Source organism: Erythrolamprus reginae, chromosome 7 (assembly GCF_031021105.1).
Source record: "Erythrolamprus reginae isolate rEryReg1 chromosome 7, rEryReg1.hap1, whole genome shotgun sequence".
NCBI classification, from domain to species: domain Eukaryota; kingdom Metazoa; phylum Chordata; class Lepidosauria; order Squamata; family Dipsadidae; genus Erythrolamprus; species Erythrolamprus reginae.
The window spans coordinates 74402064-74422830 of NC_091956.1; the positions used below are offsets into that span (position 1 = coordinate 74402064).

General features: G+C 40.2%; 1 protein-coding gene across 6 annotated transcripts in view; it reads right to left on the reverse strand.

Moving 5' to 3' along the window:
* The window catches only part of ANK2 (ankyrin 2), a 207659-nt gene that overhangs the window by 163162 nt on the left and 23730 nt on the right, over window positions 1-20767 (reverse strand). For all 6 annotated transcript variants that reach the window (XM_070757868.1, XM_070757865.1, XM_070757867.1 and 3 more), the window contains exons 2-3: window positions 5001-5102; window positions 1737-1835 (exon numbers count right to left, since the gene is read on the reverse strand). In XM_070757868.1, coding sequence (XP_070613969.1) covers window positions 1737-1835; window positions 5001-5102 — 201 coding nt within the window. The remainder of the gene's footprint in view (window positions 1-1736; window positions 1836-5000; window positions 5103-20767) is intronic.

Genomic DNA, 20767 nt, shown 5'->3' on the forward strand with positions numbered 1-20767 from the left:
AGAAGAATTGAACTACTTTAGAATGTCCGCTGAAATAAAATGATGGTTCTAGATCAGTGTTTTTCAACCAGTGTGGCGTGGCACACTAGTGTGCCACGAGACATGGTCAGGTGTGCCGCGAAGCTCAGAGAGAGAAAGAAAGAAAGAAAGAGAGAGAGAGAGAGAGAGAGAGAAAGAGAGAGAGAAAGAAAGAAAACAAGAGAGAAAGAAAGACAGAGAAAGAAAGCAAGAGAGAGAAAGCAAGAGAGCAAGAAAGAAAGCAAGAGAGAGAGAGAAAGAGGGAGGGAAGCTGGGAGAGAGAAAGACATAGAGGGCGGTAGGGAGGGAGAGAGAAATAGAGCAAAAAAGAGGAAAGAAGGAAGAGAGAAAGAAAGAGGGATGGAGAGAGAATGAGAGAGAAAAAGAGGAAGGGAGAGAAAGAGGAAGGGAGAAATAGAGCGAAAAGAAGAGATAATTTTTTTGTTCAAACTTTTTTTAGCCCCCCCTCAATGTGCCCCATGGTTTTGTACATGTAAAAAATGTGCCGCAGCTCAAAAAAGGTTGAAAATCACTGTTCTAGATCATAATGAATGAAATTATAAAATTAATTCAAAATTTACTGTTGGCTTATTTAGCAATTAACCAATTCTTGGTTTCTTTAATAGAAATTAAAAATGCACATAAAGAGGAGTAGGTAATGGGGAAAGAAATGAGTTTATACTTGTTTCAGGCTTGCCCTCCCTGTCTTAGTTAAATATACTGCTCAAAAAAAAATAAAGGGAACATTCAAATAACACATCCTAGATCTGAATGAATGAAGTATTCCCATTGAATAATTTGTTCTGTACAAAGTTGAATGTGCACAACAGCATGTGAAATTGATTGTCAGTCAGTGATGCTTCCTAAGTGGACAAAGACGCCTTAAACAAGATCAAAGTATTGCCCACAAGATCATATGCTGCAACGTTCTGCCTGTCGGCGACTACTTCAGCTTCAACCACAATAACACAAGAGCACACAAAAGATTTAAACTTAATATTAACCGCTCCAAACTTGACTGTAAAAAATATGACTTCAGTAACCGAGTTGTCGAAGCGTGGAACTCATACCGGACTCCACAGTGTCATCCCCAAACCCCCAACACTTTACCCGTAGATTATCCACGGTTGACCTATCCAGATTCCTAAGAGGTCAGTAAGGGGCGAGTACAAGTGCACAAGAGTGCCTTCCGTCCCCTGTCCTATTGCTCTCCTATATCTCCTATATCTTTCTTCTATTTCTATATCTCTTCTTCTATTCTTTCATTGGTATGTTCTCTTACTATATCTTCTTTTCTTTTCTTTTCTTTCTTAGATATATTTTACTATGAGTATCTCCTCTATAACCTTCATCATGTATTTTACTATGTGTATATATATATATATACCCACTAAAACCCTCATTGTGTATTGGACAAAATAAATAAATAAATAAATTTGATTTCACAGAAGTTTGATTTACTTGGAGTTATATTGTGTTGTTTAAGTGTTCCCTTTATTTTTTTCAGCAGTGTTATTAAATCCTGATTTTAGTATAATAAATCCAAAACAATAATTACTTGCAGTAAGTGTTGCAACACTTTACAGAACTGAAATTGTAACAAAGGGATTCTATATTCTATATTCTATAAGTCATTGAAACATTGACTAATAAATTTTGCCATTCACTCCTTTGGGTTAATTGTATTTTTTTCTAAGCACCTGGACAATAAATAGTACCTTAGTTGCAGAATCAACTGCAGATCCTCTTTCCAGCAATTCCTGAACTAAGCCTACATGGCCTTCTTTGGCAGCCAGGTGTAAGGCATTAAGTCCATTCTGTATACAAATAAATTATAATGTTAATTTGGAGGTTACATTGACATGTCAGAATACCATATTATGCATAGTTTCTCCACTTCAGTGTAAATCATAGCCTTGGCAAGATGGGAGCAATAATTCCCAGTGTGGGAAAAACTATTAAATCAGCATAGAGCAGGTACTGTCCAAAGCAAGAAAGAAACAGTCAAATAGCATTCATAATTTAGGTGTGTGTGACTAATTTAACATTTTTCTACCTTTTCCAACCTTATAAGAATATGAAGAATTCAACCAGGAAAACAATATAAATATAGATAACATCTATGTAAACATAGAAATTAACTCATTGGTTGCCTACCATTCTACCAAGGTCCAAAGGTCCTTTCAAAATAAAATAGTCTTCAGAGTTTTTCAGAACCAGAAGAGAGTTAGGCTCAAATCCATCTCTACACAAAAAGGCCTTCATCAAGAATGGCTTAAAAATAGCACACACAACTTGCACCTTATAAGCCACATATAAAACTGATTGGCAGAATTATATTTGAAAACGCATTTTTAAATGTATTGCAAGGGAGAGTAAATGCAAATGTATTGAAAGAGATGGATGAACTCAATTACAGAAGTAATGGGTATACTGTATACCATTAGAAGATTTGAAGGACCAGACTGGGAACAGTTTAGCTGTGATAACTTATTTATATGGTGATTAAGAACTGACACTGATTCAGTACATCAGTTCTTTGATTTGAATTGCTTCAACCTGAATCAGGTTGAATTAGGGGTAACATTGATGCTGAAGTAGTGATATTTAATAGAACCTTAAAGTTGGAAAGATAATACTGTAATAATAATAATAAGGATAATAATAATAATTTATTAGATTTGTATGCCACCCCTCTCTGAAGACTCGGGGTGGCTCACAACAATAATAAAACAATATTTATTTATTTATTTATTAGATTTGTATGCCGCCCCTCTCCGTAGATATTACAATGAAACAAATCTAATATTAAAAACATATAAAACTCCATCATTTAAAACCATGCGGCACACACATACCAAACATGAAATATAAAAGCCTGGGGGAGGTGTCTCAGTTCCCCCAGGCCTGGCGATACAGGTGGGTCTTAAGTAATTTGTGAAAGACAAGGAGGGTGGGGGCAGTTCTAATCTCTGGGGGGGAGTTGATTCCAGAAGGCCGAGGCTGCCACAGAGAAGGCTCTTCCCCTGGGGCCCGCCAAACGACATTGTTTAGTCGGCGGGACCCAGGGAAGGTCAACTCTGTGGGACCTTATCGGCCGCTGGGATTCATGCGGTAGAAGGCGGTTCTACTCCAACTTCCTGCTCAGTTGAATTGATTCAACCCATCAGTTCTTTAACACAGTGGTACCTCTACCTAAGAACGCCTCTACTTAAGAACTTTTCTAGATAAGAACCGAGTGTTCAAGACTTTTTTGCCTTTTCTCAAGAACCATTTTCCACTTACAAACCCGAGCCTCCGAAACTGTAACCGGAAAAGGCAGGGAGAAGCCTCCATGGGGCCTCGCTAGGAATCTCCTGGGAGGAAACAGGGCCTCCACCCTCCCTGTGGTTTCCCCAATTGCACACATTATTTGTTTTTACATTGATTCCTATAGATTCCTTACAAACTTTTCTGCTTAAGAACCTGGTCACGAAATGAATTAAGTTCGTAAGTAGAGGTACCATTGTATATAGTGCTTTGCCATATAGGCTTTTCTAGATAATGACTTCTACAGCACCTTAGTGCAACCCTTGGGTGACATCAGAATACTGATTACTTTTCATTCAAATTTGTGGATGTGATCTTCCAATAGTTTGTATAATCTCTTAACTTAGAAAAATTGTTTGTTGGTATAAGATGCCTTGAGATGCCACAAAGTAAAACAACTGGTTCCAAAAACTGTGTACAGTATCTCCAATCACTTGCCCAGCTCATGGATAAACACCAGAATCTTTGCTTAATAATTTAAATAGTATGGCACGCAACAATGGGAATTTTAGGGCTATTAGAAAATACTTGAAAACTAACATACAGTATTTTGTGGGGAAGATTCTGCATCAATTGCAGAATAGACAGACAAGTCCATGGAAAGGTATAAATGTAAGTGTTAAGTGTGCATGCTTTAAATCTCATCTTCTCCTTTTATTATAGAACTCTGCATAGATTTGCTATTTAGACCACAAGCTTGCTAATACATTTATTAGTATTTAATATGACACAGGGCACCATGCACCAAATATATTAGGAAAAAAACAGCTTATTCTGTTGAGACAGTTATATGGAAGTTATACATAGGGAAATATACTGATCATGAAATAAATTAACACAATGCTACAGCTAAGATTTAATTGTAATTATCAATGGAATCTGCAAAAGGTCAGTTGAGCACAATCAAATCTATTTAGAAGAGAAACTGGCTAGAAACCAAATACTGCTTAACTGATTAAATGGATCAAAGCAGGAAAAAAGACACTAAAAAACCCCTCATGTTGATTTTTCATTATCCAGAGGTTTTTCTAGGGATCAGAAAAGAGAAGATCAGTATTTTTTGAGCTTTACACTGAAATGTCCTATTTAATTTTAAGAAAGTACTGCTGTGAACCTAGAGGAAAGAGTTGTTTATGAAAGGAAAATAGAAAAAAAGGACCTAGTTAAATAATAGTTGTGTCTAATATTAAGAGTGTCTCTTATAAACTTCAGTACTACATTTCTTTATACAACCAAGACCCAAATCCACAATTAATAGAGGTCAGATAGAAAAGTGTGAAAGGAATTAAAGTGTAACACAACTAAGTAGTGTTTATTCTATCATGTTCCATTGCTACCACTGTAATATAGATATAAATAAAATTGTTTATTCCTTCTTTATCTAAGGAGATTACAATTCATTTATGGTAGCAAGTGAATATCTGCTTTTATTGGTATTTTAAGGGTTATATAATATTACTAACATTCTTTATCTTTTAATATAATGACAGACAGGCACATGGGAGGGAAAGAGAAACAGAAATAACAGTATATTTAGGCATTTCATTTCTCTCGCAGTTCTTAAAATGTATTTTCTATGACAAACATTTGCCATATATATCCATAAGAAAGGACATTATAGATTCATGGATGCCAAGTGTATCAGTGGTTATTGAAACGGACTTCTTACTCACCTGATTGCATGTATTAATGTCTATTCCTCCTTTTAGATATTCCACTACCTTGTCCAGATTGCCAGCTCTGGCAGCTCGAAGGAAGCTTGCATTGCTATCCGACTATGAAAAGCAAAACAGAATAATAATATTACTGAATGTTCTGAACATAAAGAACAGAAACACACTACGAAATATTTTTTTGTTATGTTACTAATGTTTTTCCCAATTATGATTGATTTAGTTACCCTTCTGGAAAAATTATATGAACTTTTAAATAAATAAATTAAATGAACTAAATATCTAAATAACAAGTAAGTAAGTAAGTAAGTAAGTAAGTAAGTAAGTAAGTAAGTAAGTAAGTAAGTAAGTTATATATATACAGTCATACCTCGTCTTACGAACCTAATTGGTTCCAGGAAGAGGTTCGTAAGACGAAAGGTTCGTAAGACGAAACATTGTTTCCCATAGGAAACAATGTAAAGTCAATTAATCCGTGCAACAACAAAAAAACCCGCAAAAAAAACGCTGCCGCCCGGCTGTCACCTTTTAAAACAGCCTGGGGGCTTCTCAGTGGCCTCCTAAACGCCGAACGCCAAACCCGAACTTCTGGGTTCAGCGTTCAGGAGGCCGCCGAGAAGCCCCCCGGCTGTTTTAAAAGGTGACAGCCGGGCGGCGGGGCTTCTCGGTGGCCTCCCAACGCCGAACCCGGAAGTTCGGGTTTGGCGTTCGGGTTCAGGAGGCTGCTGGGAAGCCCCCCGGCTGTTTTAAAAGATGACAGCCAGGCGGCGCGGCTTCCCAGCAGCCTCCCGAACCCCGAACCCGGAAGTTCGGCAAAAGTTCGGGGTTCGGGAGGCTGCTGGGAAGCCCCGCAGCCCGGCTGTCACCTTTTAAAACAGCTGGGGGGGCTTCCCAGCAGCCTCCCAAAGCCGAACGCCAAACCTGAACTTCCGAGTTCGGCGTTGGGAGGCTGCTGGGAAGCCCCCCCGGCTGTTTTAAAAGGTGACAGCCGGGCGGTACGGCTTCCCAGCAGCCTCCCGAACCCGAACTTTTGCCGAAATAAACTATATTTACAGCAGCACGAAGCTTATAACTTCAGCCTGATGATGGTGAATGTGATTTCACTGAAACGTCGCATAGATACTCAAAATATTACACGGGGTAAAACCCGAACTCAGAACAATCTACATACATATACCCGTGAAAATCTACGAAAACAAATATATATATATATATATGACGGTCTTGGTATATTCGGGTTTCTTCCTGTGTAGGATTTGGAAATTTCTGGTGACTTTTCGACGAGGTCCCAATTGTCATCTTCAGGCTGGTGTTTCTGTCCTTGTTCTAGGGCGAACACAGCGAGACCTGAGCTGCCTTCCTTCTATAAATACTGGTGGCTGGGTGTGGTTTGATGGCTCAGCAATTGCCTGCTGTGTAGAAACTTCCTGGTGAGTCAGTGGGGTAACACCTGGGGTCGTTGATGTAGTTGAGGTATGCTGATTAGTTAATGGTTGTAGATTAGGCGTGATATCCTGAGTAGTTGAAGCTTGCAGATATATATATTGATATATATATATATTGATATATATATTGTAAATACATACATACATATATATATGTCCGTATTTACAATATATACATGTTGACAACCAGATTGTCAACTTTTATATACATACATACATATATATATATATATATATATATATATATATATATATATATACACACACACACACACACACACACACACACACATATATGTAGGTATGTATGCATGTATTTATGTATGTATGTATGTATGTATGTATGTATGTATGTATGTATATAAAAGTTGACAATCTGGTTGTAACAATATCCTATCTTCGATCTCTACATATAATGAACAATTATATATGTATAATATAATATGTATTCCAAGTAGCTTCTTTAAAATATGCAGTAATCCTATGTTTCTAAAGGAGTATCAATAATCTCCCAAATCTAATCATTCTTGCCCCATTCAGCTACCTGATAGTGTGAGGGGCATGGATCCAATGCACAAGTTATGACTATAAAGGACTATAAGTAGAAAGTAATTCCAGATCATATCACAAATGTCTTTAGTTGCAAAGAAGCCAACATGTTTATGCTGTAGGCCTGGAACAGCTTCATCCTATCTTTCCCTAGAAGTTGCTATAAGTGCAGAGAAGAATTACTATTTATCCAGCTTTATCACCACTGTGTAAGTTTCAACATAAACTCACATTGCTGTTCAATTATATTTGTGACTGGTTTTTACCACTATTACTATAGGCATCTTTTTGAAATCCTTGGAGTTGAAGATGGTGCAGAGATCTTACAGAAGCAATCTTACCCAGCACTCCAGCCTACTCCACATTCTGCAGATCAACAATGCATTAGTGAATGGCTTGTCAACCTTAATTATGAATTAATTAATTATGTTTAATTATTGCTTTGCATTTCTTATACCACAACTGGACTCAAAATCAAGCCAAAAAATGCATTACAGTGATCCCTCGATTATCGCGAGGGTTCCGTTCCAAGACCCCTCGCGATAATCGATTTTTCGCGATGTAGGGTTGCGGAAGTAAAAACACCATCTGCGCATGTGCGCCCTTTTTCCATGGCCGTGCATGCGCAGATGGTGGAGTTTGCGTGGGCAGCGGGGAAACCCGGATCTTAGTCTGCTCGCTGCTGCTGCGGCCGCCCAGCAGCTGATCTGCTCGGCGGCAGCAGCGAGGAGCCAAATCGGGCTTTCCCCTTTGCGTGGGCGGCGGGGGAACCCCGATCTTCGTCTGCTCGCTGCTGTGAGCAGACGAAGATCGGGGTTTCCCCGCTGCCCACGCAAAGGGGAAACCCCGGCTCCTCGCTGATGCCCCCGCTCGCCCGCCCGCCCGCCGCCCGCCAGCAAGAGGGGGAGAGATAGAGAAAGAGAGAGAAGGAAAGAAAGAGATGAGAGAGGGAGGAAGAGAGTGTGAGAGAGGAAGAAGCAAGATAGAGAAAGAGAGAGAGAAAGAAAGATGAGAAAGGAAGGAAGAGAGTGACATCATCGGGTGGGAAAAATCGCGATATAGCGTTTCGCGAAGATCGAGATCGCGAAAATCGAGGGATCACTGTATATATATATATATAGCCACACAGGAAGACTACAGTTAAATCTATTGCCAGTAAATAAAGAAGTCTTAATAAATAAGAAATTACTTTTTTTTAATTGTACAAAAGCAACCAAAATTTGAGGAATATTAGTAAATGTATTAACTATTTGGGATGCCTTCAAAAGATCATTTAGCTGTAATATTAGTTATGCTTCATGGGGAAAAATGATGAAGCAAAGAAAATAATTAGGGACCTCTTGAGCATTTATATATAAGATGAACACTATCATTAGTGTTAGATATTTTCCTGGGTGACCTACCCAGACAGGGTAAAAGTCAAAAGTTCAGATTTGTTTATTGCATGTTGATTGGTTGCCTTCTTTTGGCGCTTAAAATGTATCTTTGTAAAACTGCCTGTTGCTGGGCTAGATTGTATAAATAGGAGAACTGTCATTGTATAGAGTTCTCAATACCCCATTGCTTCTTCACTGAATTGACTTCCTTGTCCTGTTAGCGAAATAAACCTTGCTTGATTCAACCTTGCTTTGAGAGTTTCTACAATAAAACATAAACCACTTTAATTATTTCCTAAATATCTCTAGCATATAGAGTTGGAATATTTATATGATATATATGATATATATGATAGCCCTAGAACAAGGACAGAAGCACCAGCCTGAAGATGACGAGTGGGACCTCGTCGAAACGTCGCCAGAAATCTCTAAATCCTACACGGGAAGAAACCCGAAAATATTATTTGTAATGCTTTCTGGACATTCCGGATAATATTTTTTTAAAAAACCCTGAGATTTAATTTAATTATGTCATAAAAATAAAGGAATATTTCCTCGCAATACTTGATTATGTGGTCTGTTGCTCCATTTTGATTTGAGACCAGCAGTGTGTTGCTCCTGGTTTGGCCCGTTTCTAAGAACCGGTATCACTGGCGGCGGGAGGCTCTGCTCACCCACCAGGGACGCTTCTGTACATGCGCAGAAGCATTGCGAGTGCACGCGCGGACTGTTAGTAAAGAGCAGTAGAACCTACTACTGTTTGAGAAGCATAGGTTTTGCTAATATGATGCTACAATCAGCAGTACAGGTAAAAAGTCAACCGTTGAACTTACCTTTATCTGAATGGTGATTCTCAATTGATTGAGTGGTCCACAGTCAATGGTTGACCTCCGTCTGTCCTTTCCTCAGTCCTGATTGGTTGACGGACGGAGGTCAACCACTGACTATGGACTACTGCAATGATTGGAGAATGTAAAAGAATATTTGGAATCACAGACTTACAATCAACTAGACTTACAATCCTAGGTTTAGAAAGCTTAGAACTACATCGCCTTAAACACGATCTAAGCATAGCCCATAAAATCATCTGCTACAACATCCTTCCTGTCAACGACTACTTCAGCTTCAACCACAACAACACACGAGCACACAACAGATATAAACTTAATGTAAACCGCTCTAAACTCGACTAAAGGAAATACGACTTTAGTAACCAAGTAGTTTATGCATGGAACTCACTACCAGACTCTGCAGTATCATCACCTAACCCCCAAAACTTTACCCCTAGACTATCCACTGTTGACCTCTCCCGATTCCTAAGAGGTCAGTAAGGGGCGTGTATAAGTGCACCAAAGTGCCTTCTGTCCCCTGTGCTAATGTTTCTTTTTTACTAGTATCATGCATATAAATATTATTATATCTTTGTATACCACCAATATGCACTTGACAAAGCCAACAAACAAACAAATAAATATCTATGTATCCCTATCCCCTAATATTGCTAGTCTTATTCAGTATTTTGAAATTGAATCATTTTTATTTGTGGCATATGAGATCTGAAGTTCTTGCGTAAGAAAAATTAACTTGTGTAAGAGCAGAGCAACTTATTTCAGCTGGAGCAAATTTTCAGTTTTCAGAATCGGAAATGAATACAACTGAATCAAGTGAATACAACTGAAGTCTCCGAAGAAACAGAAAAACAGCCAATAATAAATAGAAAGGCTTGGAAAATAAAATTAAACAAGTGTTTCTCAATCTTGTGCACTTTAAGATGGATGGACTTCAAATTCCAGAATCCCCCAGCCAGCTATAACAAGCCAAACTACTGCCTTCCATTAACACTGTGGTCTCCTGGTTACTGTAATAATGCCATATACTACTACTACTAATGTACTTCCTATTTATCACTCTTTGTGTTCACTCCTATGCATTCTTGGTTCCTCTTTTTTTAAAGTTTTACCAGATGCACCCAATTATTATTACCCTAGGATTATATAGTTATATGCCATCAAATCATTTTCAACTCTTAGCAACGGTATAGATCGGGATGTCAAACTTACATCGTCAAAGTAGTGTCACATGACATATTGCAACTTTCCCCCTTCAGTAAACTGGGTGTGGATGTGACCATAGTATGACACATCTGGCCCATAAGCTGTGGGTTTGACACCCCTGGCATTGATTATACTTGCATATTAAAAAACAGAAAAGTATTATAGTATTTTTTTCATATTTGTGGGCATTTATACTTTGTAAAAGAAGTATTATCCACTACCTTTATTTGTACATTTTATTTTTATATTATTAAAAATCTATTAAGATACAAAAATCATCTATTTCCTTGACATATTTTTTTTGTTAACTTAAACAATCATTTCCTTTATTGTTTTATCAAATGTAAATTCCTTTGTCTTTAGTATTATAACTTTTAGATTCATACTTTTTGATGACTCACAAAATCTGACATTAGCTATGAATCAATTGAGTTCTTGGCCAATACGCAGTACAATCATCATATGTACATATAATTTGAATATCAGCAAAAGCATTAAACAACTTCTGGGTTCGGCGTTCGGGAGGCCGCCGAGAAGCCCCCAGGCTGTTTTAAAAGGTGACAGCCGCGCGGCGGGGCTTCCCAGCAGCCTCCGAACGCCGAACCCGGAAGAATCACAGGGCCCAGTTTTATTCCCTGATCACCATTGAACAATTCACTTAGCATTTCAATTATTTTCATATATGTACATACACACACTTTTTATCATGTATAGCTCTTATCACATTTTATTTCATTTTATTTTCTTGGACACTAACATTTGTATCATTTGTTTTAATTATATTCTTTGACAAAATGCTATGTTCTCAATACAAACGCATACATTATCAGTAGCAATTCTCATCTGATTTTTTTCCATATTATTTCAACATTTTTGTATTTATTAACTTACTTATTTCCCTTAGAAAATAAATACAAAATACAGCAAAGGGAAACCCAAACATATTAAAACCCCAAAGATATAAAAACCAGACATTCAAATTCATTCTACCTACAATCATGTATTCGTATCATCGTCCGGAATGAGATGTTAATGCTCAATGGCCCCAGGCCTGCAGGCAAAGATGAATTTTTAAGACCTTGTAAAAGGCCAGGAGAATGGGTGTGGTGTGAATCTCTGGAGGGAGTTGGTTCCAGAGGGTCAGGGCTACCACAGAGAAGGCTCTTCCCCTAGGCCCCACCAGCCAGCATTGCTTAGCTGACGAGACCTGGAGAAGGCCATCTCTGTGGGACCTGATAGGAGGTCAGGCAGAAGATGGTCCTGTAAGTAACCTGATCCTAAGCCATATAGTGCTTTATAGGTCATGACCAACACTTTAAATTGCGTCCAGAAACCAATCAACAACCAATGAGCCCAAGGTCCGAAATTCTCCTATCACCAGTACCACAGATTGAGCAAGAAGACTCCAAGGGGCCATAACAGGAAATTGCTTCCAGGCAGCAAGTTCTAGTTCCCCGTGAGCAGCCTACCCCCCGGCTCCCACCTCTCCCAGTCACGACCAGTATACTCTAGCCCTCTACCAGAGACAGACCCCATCCCCCAGGCCTCGCTTAATCTCAGGAGGTCATCCTCTCATCCACTCACCCAACACACTCATCCCGCACACACTGTCCCCCACATTAAAACCCTCTCCAGTTAAAAACCCGTTAGCGAAATCACAATTTGTTAAACTACGACAAAAGCTCTCCTAGCCTTTCAGGCAAGGTCTCCTGTTCCACAATATCAGGAGCAATACATATACGTATTGCTACATATATTGCCTAAACGTTCCTCCTCTTTCAAGTCCTGATTTTAGATCGTCCTTGTGCTCTCTTAATCTGAGTACAATACTTAGATTCAGAAAGTTGAAAGTGTTCTGATCCAATTTTTCCCTCAACAATGTCTCTAGGACAGTGTTTCCCAACCTTGGCAACTTGAAGATATCTGGACTTCAACTCCCAGAATTCCCCAGCCAGCATTTGCTGGCTGGGGAATTCTGGGAGTTGAAGTCCAAATATCTCCAAGTTGCCAAGGTTGGGAAACACTGCTGTAGGACATGCAGCAGGGGGCAGCATAGTTATTAAGTCCCAAAACCTGAGTCCTGGTATAAATAAGCCCCTTGCTTTATCACCCAGACAAGGGTCCATGTCATAATAATGATAATAATGATGTTATCAGTGTTCTTTGCATAGGGAGGGAAGACCAAGTGTGCCCAAATACTAATACAGTGGTACCTCATCTTACGAACGCCTCTTCTAACGAACTTTTCAAGATACGAACCCGGTGTTTAAGATTTTTTTGCCTCTTCTTCCGAACTATTTTCACCTTACTAACCCAAGCAGCTGCTGCTGGGATGAAGGGGTTTCTTTTTTTCCCCTTTTTTGAAGAAAGAAAAGGGAGGGGCTGCTTGGAGTAGGAAACATTTTGCAGAGAGCAACGTGCTTGCAAAGGAACTGAAAGGGTGTCTTTTGAAGAAAGAAAAGGGAGGAGGGAGGGGCAGCTTGGGGGAGGAAAATTTTTGCAGAGAACAACGTGCTTGCAAAGGAACTGAAAGGGTGTCTTTTGAAGAAAGAAAAGGGAGGGGCGCCCCCCTTGCCTTTCCTCCTTCCCACTCACCCTTTAGCCTAGCCTTGCTTCTTCCACCCGCCCCCTTTAGCTGCTCCTCCCTGCCCTCTGTTCACCTCCCTTCTAAAGTTTGGGATTTTCCTGAAGGATTTGCACGCATTATTTGCTTTTACATTGATTCCTATGAGAAACATTGTTTCATCTTACGAAATTTTCACCTTACGAACCTCCTCTTGGAACCAATTAAGTTCGTATGATGAGGTACCACTGTATCAGCACTGGCTGCTCTCACCAGCCAGTGCTTTCAATTTTGTTCTCCTAAAGGGCCCAGCCTGGAACTTTCTGAACACTCCTTCATCTCGCCGTTGCTCTCGGCTTCTCTCACCAACCGATGCCTATGGTTCCGGCTCTAGAGTTTCCACTTAGGATGCTCCTGTCACTCGGTTGTCTCCTCTCTGTCCCCACCGCTCTTACAGCGTTCGGTATGGCCTCTCTCACCGGCCACTGCCCTCAGATCTGCCCGTTCTCAGAATCACATATTACAACTAGGTATATTATATCTCCATTCTAGGAATAAAAATATATTACCATAATAACATGTCTATCTCTAAAATCTAAAACTGAAAAAAGTGGAACAAATATGCATAGCAATAAGGATTTGTAGGTTTCAGGGAGGGAAATGGACACATCTCTTTGCCTTTCTTCCTATTTGCGGAGTTCTCATTGGTTCTACAGAAGGCAGGGTTAATTTGAACAAATCAGCAATCAGTAAAGAATCCATATGAACACATGAACTTTGACACTTTCAAAGAACTTTTGTTAGATGACACAGAAGACAATGGAGGCAGAGGAGGAGACCGAGGCAGAGAGGCAGAGGAGCAAAGAGAGAGAGAGAGACAGACAGACAGAAACAGAGCTAGAGCTAGAGCTAGAGAGTTGACATTAAGTTAACTAATAAGAGCCTTTTCTGTGGTGGCCCCGACCCTCTGGAACCAGTTCCCCCCACAGATCAGAATTGCCCCCACCCTCCTCGCCTTTCATAAGCTCCTTAAAACCAATCTCTGTTGTCAGGCATGGGGGAATTGAAATACTCCTGTCCCCCCAGGCCTATACAATTTATGCATGGTATGTTTGTGTGTTTGCTTGGTTTCAATAAGGGTTTTTAGTTATTTTAAATATTAGATTTGTTATATGCTGTTTTATTATTGTTGTTAGCCGCCCCGAGTCTACAGAGAGGGGCGGCATACAAATCAAATCAAATCAAGTCAAGTCAAGTCAAGTCAAGTCAAATCAAGTCAAGTCAAATCAAATCAAATCAAATCAAATCAAATAAAAAACAAGCAAACAAAATAAGCTGTTATTGATTCCTTTTGGTAATGGCTATTAATATTTGAATTTCTATACTTTTTAATATATATTTATAATATTGTATATATTCTAATACCGATAAAGAAACTAATAATGTATTTTTGTGCTACATTCAGCCTGAACAGCTTATATTAACTTCCCTCCTTGTGGCATTAGTTCAGCAATGAGGTCTGTAGTTGAACATGAAAACTGTCCTTAATCCACCTTAACATGTTTATCTCTTGGTGTGTGACTGGCATTGAGGTCAGGCAGCCCTGAAGGATCTTTGGAATGTCTTAGGGTGCCCTTTGGATTTGGCAGTGGACATGCAGCCTTGCATCTAACACAAATTAGTTTTCAGTCTGTATGTTCAGGATGCATATTATATTACCAAATAGTCAGTCACTTGTAACCAGAATGCATAACACGATAATTAAAAAAAAAAACTTAAGACAAATATATTCTAAATTGCTTTCAGTCAAAGAATACAATAAGGTAATACTCTGGAGTTATTAAGATTATTATTAAGATGATGATGATGATGATGATTACAGTGTTCCCTCGATTTTCATGGGTTCGAACTTCGCGAATAGCCTATACCACGGTTTTTCAAAAAATATTAATTAAAAAATACTTCGTGGGTTTTTTTCCTATACCACGGTTTTTCCCACCCGATGACGTCATATGTTATTGCCAAACTAATAATTTTTGCAAATAAATAACAAAAAAAAAATTATTGTTAATAAATAATTATGTTTATAAATATCAGGATCACTAAGTGTCTTATTCAATTGTGAGTACCAATAATAATGGTGAGTAAAGGGTTGTTAAGGGAATGGGAAATGGTAATTTAAGGGTTTAAAGTGTTAAGGGATGGCAGTCCATAGCCAAAAATGGTGTATTTACTTCCGCATCTCTACTTCGCGGAAATTCGACTTTCGCGGGCGGTCTCCGAACGCATCCCCCGCGGAAATCGAGGGAACACTGTATTATTATTATTATTTATTAGATTTGTATGCCGCCCCTCTCCATAGACTGGGGGCGGCTCACAACAGTGATAAAAACAATACATAATGACAAATCTAATAATTAGAATCTAAAATAACAATAGTACATTTTAAAAGTCTAAAAAGCAAGGAACCCCAATATAAAAACATACATACAGTCATATCATGCACAAGAGGTCACTTTAAAAATAAACTCAAATGCTAATTAGTTTTGATTTTTTTTAAAGTGATGCTAATTTTGTCCTCTGCAGAATCACATTATTTAAAATCACCAAGAAAAGGTTAAATAACAAATTTAATATGATTTTAACAATTCGTTGTTCAAATTATATTAATTTTGAAGCCAAAAGGGGGTTTTTTTTTCTTGGTAAAAAGTACAATAATGTATTTTTGGACAAGAGATGAACTTACTTTTAGTATACATTTAAAATACAGTAATGTTATGTCTCCATCAGTGCTATCAAATCCCATTAAACTACAAGAGCTTTTTGCAGCTAATAAATAATATCAGAGAAGATAGTAAAATTGCAATGGTAGAAAGAAGAGAAAGGCTTTACTTTAGGGTACTTGTGACTACCATGAAATGTTTGAGCTGCAAAAGGCAACAAACAAACAAAGGTATGGCATCCAATGAAATTGTGCTTTCCGGTTGAAAGATCAAACCAGAAGGGACCATGGTTGTGAAGCCAAGTTGGCTGGGCAGCATTCAACGGTCAGTTGAGTAGCTGTTCAGTATTCAAAAAATGTGGTGGGGATTGCATTTGGCAGGAAACTGGAGGAAGGAATAGAAATAAACATGAAGTGATCAGGAAAGCATGAAACTAATTATTAGATACTCTCTGCAGCATTGGAAAAACGAGAGAGAGATTATAAAGACATATTTCAGAAGGAGATCAAAATTTTAATCATACAGTGATCCCTCTATTATCGCGAGGGTTCCGTTCCAAGACCCCTCGCGATAATCGATTTTTCGCAATGTAGGGTTGCGGAAGTAAAAACACCATCTGCGCATGCGCACCCTTTTTTTCTATGGCCGCGCATGCGTAGATGGTGGAGTTTGCGTTCCCCGCCGCCCACGCAAAGGGGAAACCCCGATTCGGCTCCTCGCTGCTGCTGCGCTACCGAGCAGATCAGCTGCTGGGCGGCCGAAGGAACCTTCCCTGGGTCTTCCCCCTCTTGCTGGCGGGCGGGCGAGCGGCGGGCATCAGCGAGGAGCCGGGGTTTCCCCTTTGCGTGGGCGGCCGGGAAGACCCAGGGAAGGTTGCTTCGGCCGCCCAGCAGCTGATCTGCTTGGCGCAGCAGCAGCGAGCAGACGAAGATCGGGGTTTCCCAGCCGCCCACGCAAAGGGGAAACCCTGGCTCCTCGCTGATGCCCCCGCCCGCCCGCCACCCGCCGCCCGCCAGCAAGAGGGGGAGAGATAGAGAAAGAGAGAGAAGGAAAGAAAGAGATGAGAGAGGGAGGAAGAGAGTGTGAGAGAGGAAGAAGCAAGAGAGAGAAAGAGAGAGAGAAAGAAAGATGAGAAAGGAAGGAAGAGAGTGATGTCATCGGGTGGAAAAATCGCGATATAGCGTTTCGCGAAGATCAAGATCGCTAAAATCGAGGGATCACTGTACAGCGATCCCCCGGTTATTGCGTTCCCGACCATTGCGAACAGGCTAATTTGCGATTTTTCAACCCGGAAGTCAAAACACCATCTGCGCATGCGTGCCCTTTTTTCTATGGGCACGCATGCGTAGATGGCGCCGGGCAGATCAGCTGCTGGGCGGCTTCCCTGGGTCTTCCCCCTCTTGCTGGCGGGAGGGCGAAGCCCCCCCAGCACCCGCTCGCCCGCCGTTCGTCCGGCCATCCGCCGTTCGCCGCTCGCCCGCCCTTTGCTCTTCGCCTGGGAAGTTCGCCAGGAGTCAGCGTAGAAGCCGCGCGCCTGTTTTAAAAGATCAGAGCCGGCCTGGGGGGGCTTTCCAGCAACCCCCGAGCCCCCAACCCGGGCTTGGGGGTTGCTGGAAAGCCCCCCCAGGCCGGCTCCGATCTTTTAAAACAGGCGCGTCGCTTCTCCGCTGACTCCTAAAGCGGGGAAGTTCGCCAGGAGTCAGCGGAGAAGCGGCGCGCCTGTTTTAAAACGATCGGAGCCAGCCTGTGGGATCGGAGCCGGCCTGGGGGGATCGGAGCCGGCCTGGGGGGGCTTTCCCTTTCAGGGCGGGCGAGTGGCGGGCGCGGCAGCAGCGAGGAGTTTGCGTGGGCGGCCGGGAAACCCCAATCTTCGGCTCCTCGCTGCTGCGGCGGAAGTAAAAACACCATCTGCACATGCGCAGATGGTGTTTTTACTTCCGCAGCGCTACTTCGTGAAAACCCGATCATTGCTAGGGGTCCTGGAACGGAACCCTCGCAATGATCGGGGGATCACCGTATTAGATATGGATGTGCCTAATTATTGCTGCAATTTGACATTCACCCACTGAAGGGCTACCAAAATTTTTACTACCACACAGTGGGCGTGGCTTATGCAGGATGCCCTGCGTTTTCTTTCAATATCTCCGGGACCGCCTTCTGCCGCACGAATCCCAGCGACCAGTTAGGTCCCACAGAGTTGGCCTTCTCCGGGTCCCGTCGACTAAACAATGTCGTTTGGCGGTACCCAGGGAAAGAGCCTTCTCTGTGGCGGCCCCGACCCTCTGGAACCAACTCCTCCCAGATATCAGAGTTGCCCCCATCTTCCTTGCTTTTCGTAAGCTCCTTAAAACCCACCTCTGTCGTCAGGCATGGGGGAATTGAGATATTCCCTTCCCCCTAGGCTTATAAAATTTATGCATGGTATGTCTGTATGTATGATTGTTTTCTTAAATTGGGGTTTTTTTACATTACTTTTAATATTAGATTTGTTCATATTGTCTTTTTACTGTTGTTAGCCGCTACATCATAGCAACTGCAGGGATATATTATAGAGAAATGTGACAATAATAATAAAGTTTATTTTTTTTAAAGGATATGGCAATGGGAGGGTTAAGAATAAAATTTTCATTGCTTACTTTATTCATCATATTTTTCTGCTGAATTTAAGGGTCAATGTGTGTTTTTGTAAAAAATTGGTATTTTTCTGGATTTTTGCCGACAGAATCAGTTCAGAGTTTAGTTTCCTCGGACGAAGAAGAAGGTGGGAGTGACTCAGCAGAGGTGGGCTTGGCACACAGCCCAGGCAGTCAATCACCCTTATCTTCCTTTGATTCAGATGATGACGTTTTGGACCCACACAAGCGGAGAATTATGCTTAGAAGAGACCAAGTAAGAACATATTACAGGAAATAAGGGAGGCCACATGTGTTTGGGTGGTGCTCCAGTAATTAGGACTGCTGCTATAAATAGCAGCATGTGGGCTTGGCCGTTGTGGAAGAATATCTGATCGGAGTTCGTCAGGAATCTTGTGTTTCACACCTTTGAAACCAAAGCAGAGCAAGTGTTGTGTGTCTCACTTTGTTGGAAGAAGAAGGGGTGTGAAGTTTCTTCACAGCTGCTAGCTAAGTACTTAATGACTGCTTAAGGGAAATTGTACAGACTACCCGGTTGTTTTGGGAAGAGTGCTCTTTGCAATACAAAAAGAGTGCTTTGTTTATTTTGACTTTTGGGATAAAGAACATTGTTTTGAATTTTAAAACGTGTGTGTGTCTGAAATTTGTACCCTTGAATTTTTGGGAGGCTCCTATCAGAGAGCCCGGCAGAGCAACATTTAGTTTTGTTGTGCATGCATGTTCATTTTCAAATTGTCACTGCTCCTATCAGAGAGCCCGGCAGAACACCAATCAAGGAAAAATATTTTTGCTAATATTCATATTTTTGCACACAAAACATTCGAGTTATTGAAGAACCTTCTGCATTTAAATACTATATGCACCTCCTATATAGATAATGTAAACAGTCCAATCATTTATATATGCAATTGCACAGGAAAATTCATCTTTATATATTTTTCTACTAATGACTTCATCAATAACATCTTTGTTTCTGCAGCACAGTAGCATACTATATATAAAAAAGCAGTAAACGCCATCCCCATTACTGAAGGTGTTAATGAGTTGCTAACAAAATGTCTAAAAACAACCAAGTTCAGAGCACACCAAGGGCTCTGCAGTAGCGTATTCTTGACATGTCAAACAAGGGTTGGAATTTCAATGACAAACAGATAATAGTGATGCTGAACAAATGCACAAAAGCACTTGAGAAGTTATAATATACCATTTGGCAGGCTGACACACAAATATTCTAGCTATGTAGCTCTTGTCCTCCAACAGACATTGTATTTGCTTTTCTTAATTATATGTCCCCTGAATATAACATGGATTAATCTCCGAATTGCACCAGACCCTATGAGAAACTGATTTTTTAAGGTTGAGTATAATATAGATATTCCAGATTTAATGCTCCTTACATTTCCAAATGTAAAATAATGCACTTGGGGAAAAGGAATCCTCAATCTGAGTATTGCATTGGCAGTTCTGTGTTAGCAAAAATTTCAGAAGAGAAGGATTTAGGGGTAGTGATTTCTGACAGTCTCAAAATGGGTGAGCAGTGTGGTCGGGCGGTAGGAAAAGCCAGTAGGATGTTTGGCTGCATAGCTAGAGATATAACAAGCAGGAAGAGGGAGATTGTGATCCCCTTATATAGAGCGCTGGTGAGACCACATTTGGAGTACTGTGTTTAGTTCTGCAGACCTCACCTACAAAAAGATATTGACAAAATTGAACGGGTCCAAAGACGGGCTACAAGAATGGTGGAAGGTCTTAAGCATAAAACATATCAGGAAAGACTTAATGAACTCAATCTGTATAGTCTGGAGGACAGAAAGAAAAGGGGGGACATGATCAAAACATGTAAATATATTAAAGGGTTAAATAAGGTTCAGGAGGGAAGTGTTTTTAATAGGAAAGTGAACACAAGAACAAGGGGACACAATCTGAAGTTAGTTGGGGGAAAGATCAAAAGCAACGTGAGAAAATATTATTTTACTGAAAGAGTAGTAGATCCTTGGAACAAACTTCCAGCAGATGTGGTTGGTAAATCCACAGTAACTGAATTTAAACATGCCTGGAATAAACATATATCCATTGTAAGATAAAATACAGGAAATAGTATAAGGGCAGACTAGATGGACCATGAGGTCTTTTTCTGCCGTCAGTCTTCTATGTTTCTATTTTACCTATTAAAACAATACTATAAAAATAACAGTATAATTTGATTTATTGAAATTTAAAAGTCCAATCTTCAGGAGTACCTATGTATGTATGTATTACTAATATGTATAAATTAGTAATTACAATATACATATGTTTGTTGTTCACTTTTAAAATTGCTAGGAGTTATGAAATCATGCAATACTAATTGGTTTTTTTTTAATACTGATACTTTTAAAATTCGTAAGATATATCTGATTCAGTGCACCATGCTTCATGTAACCT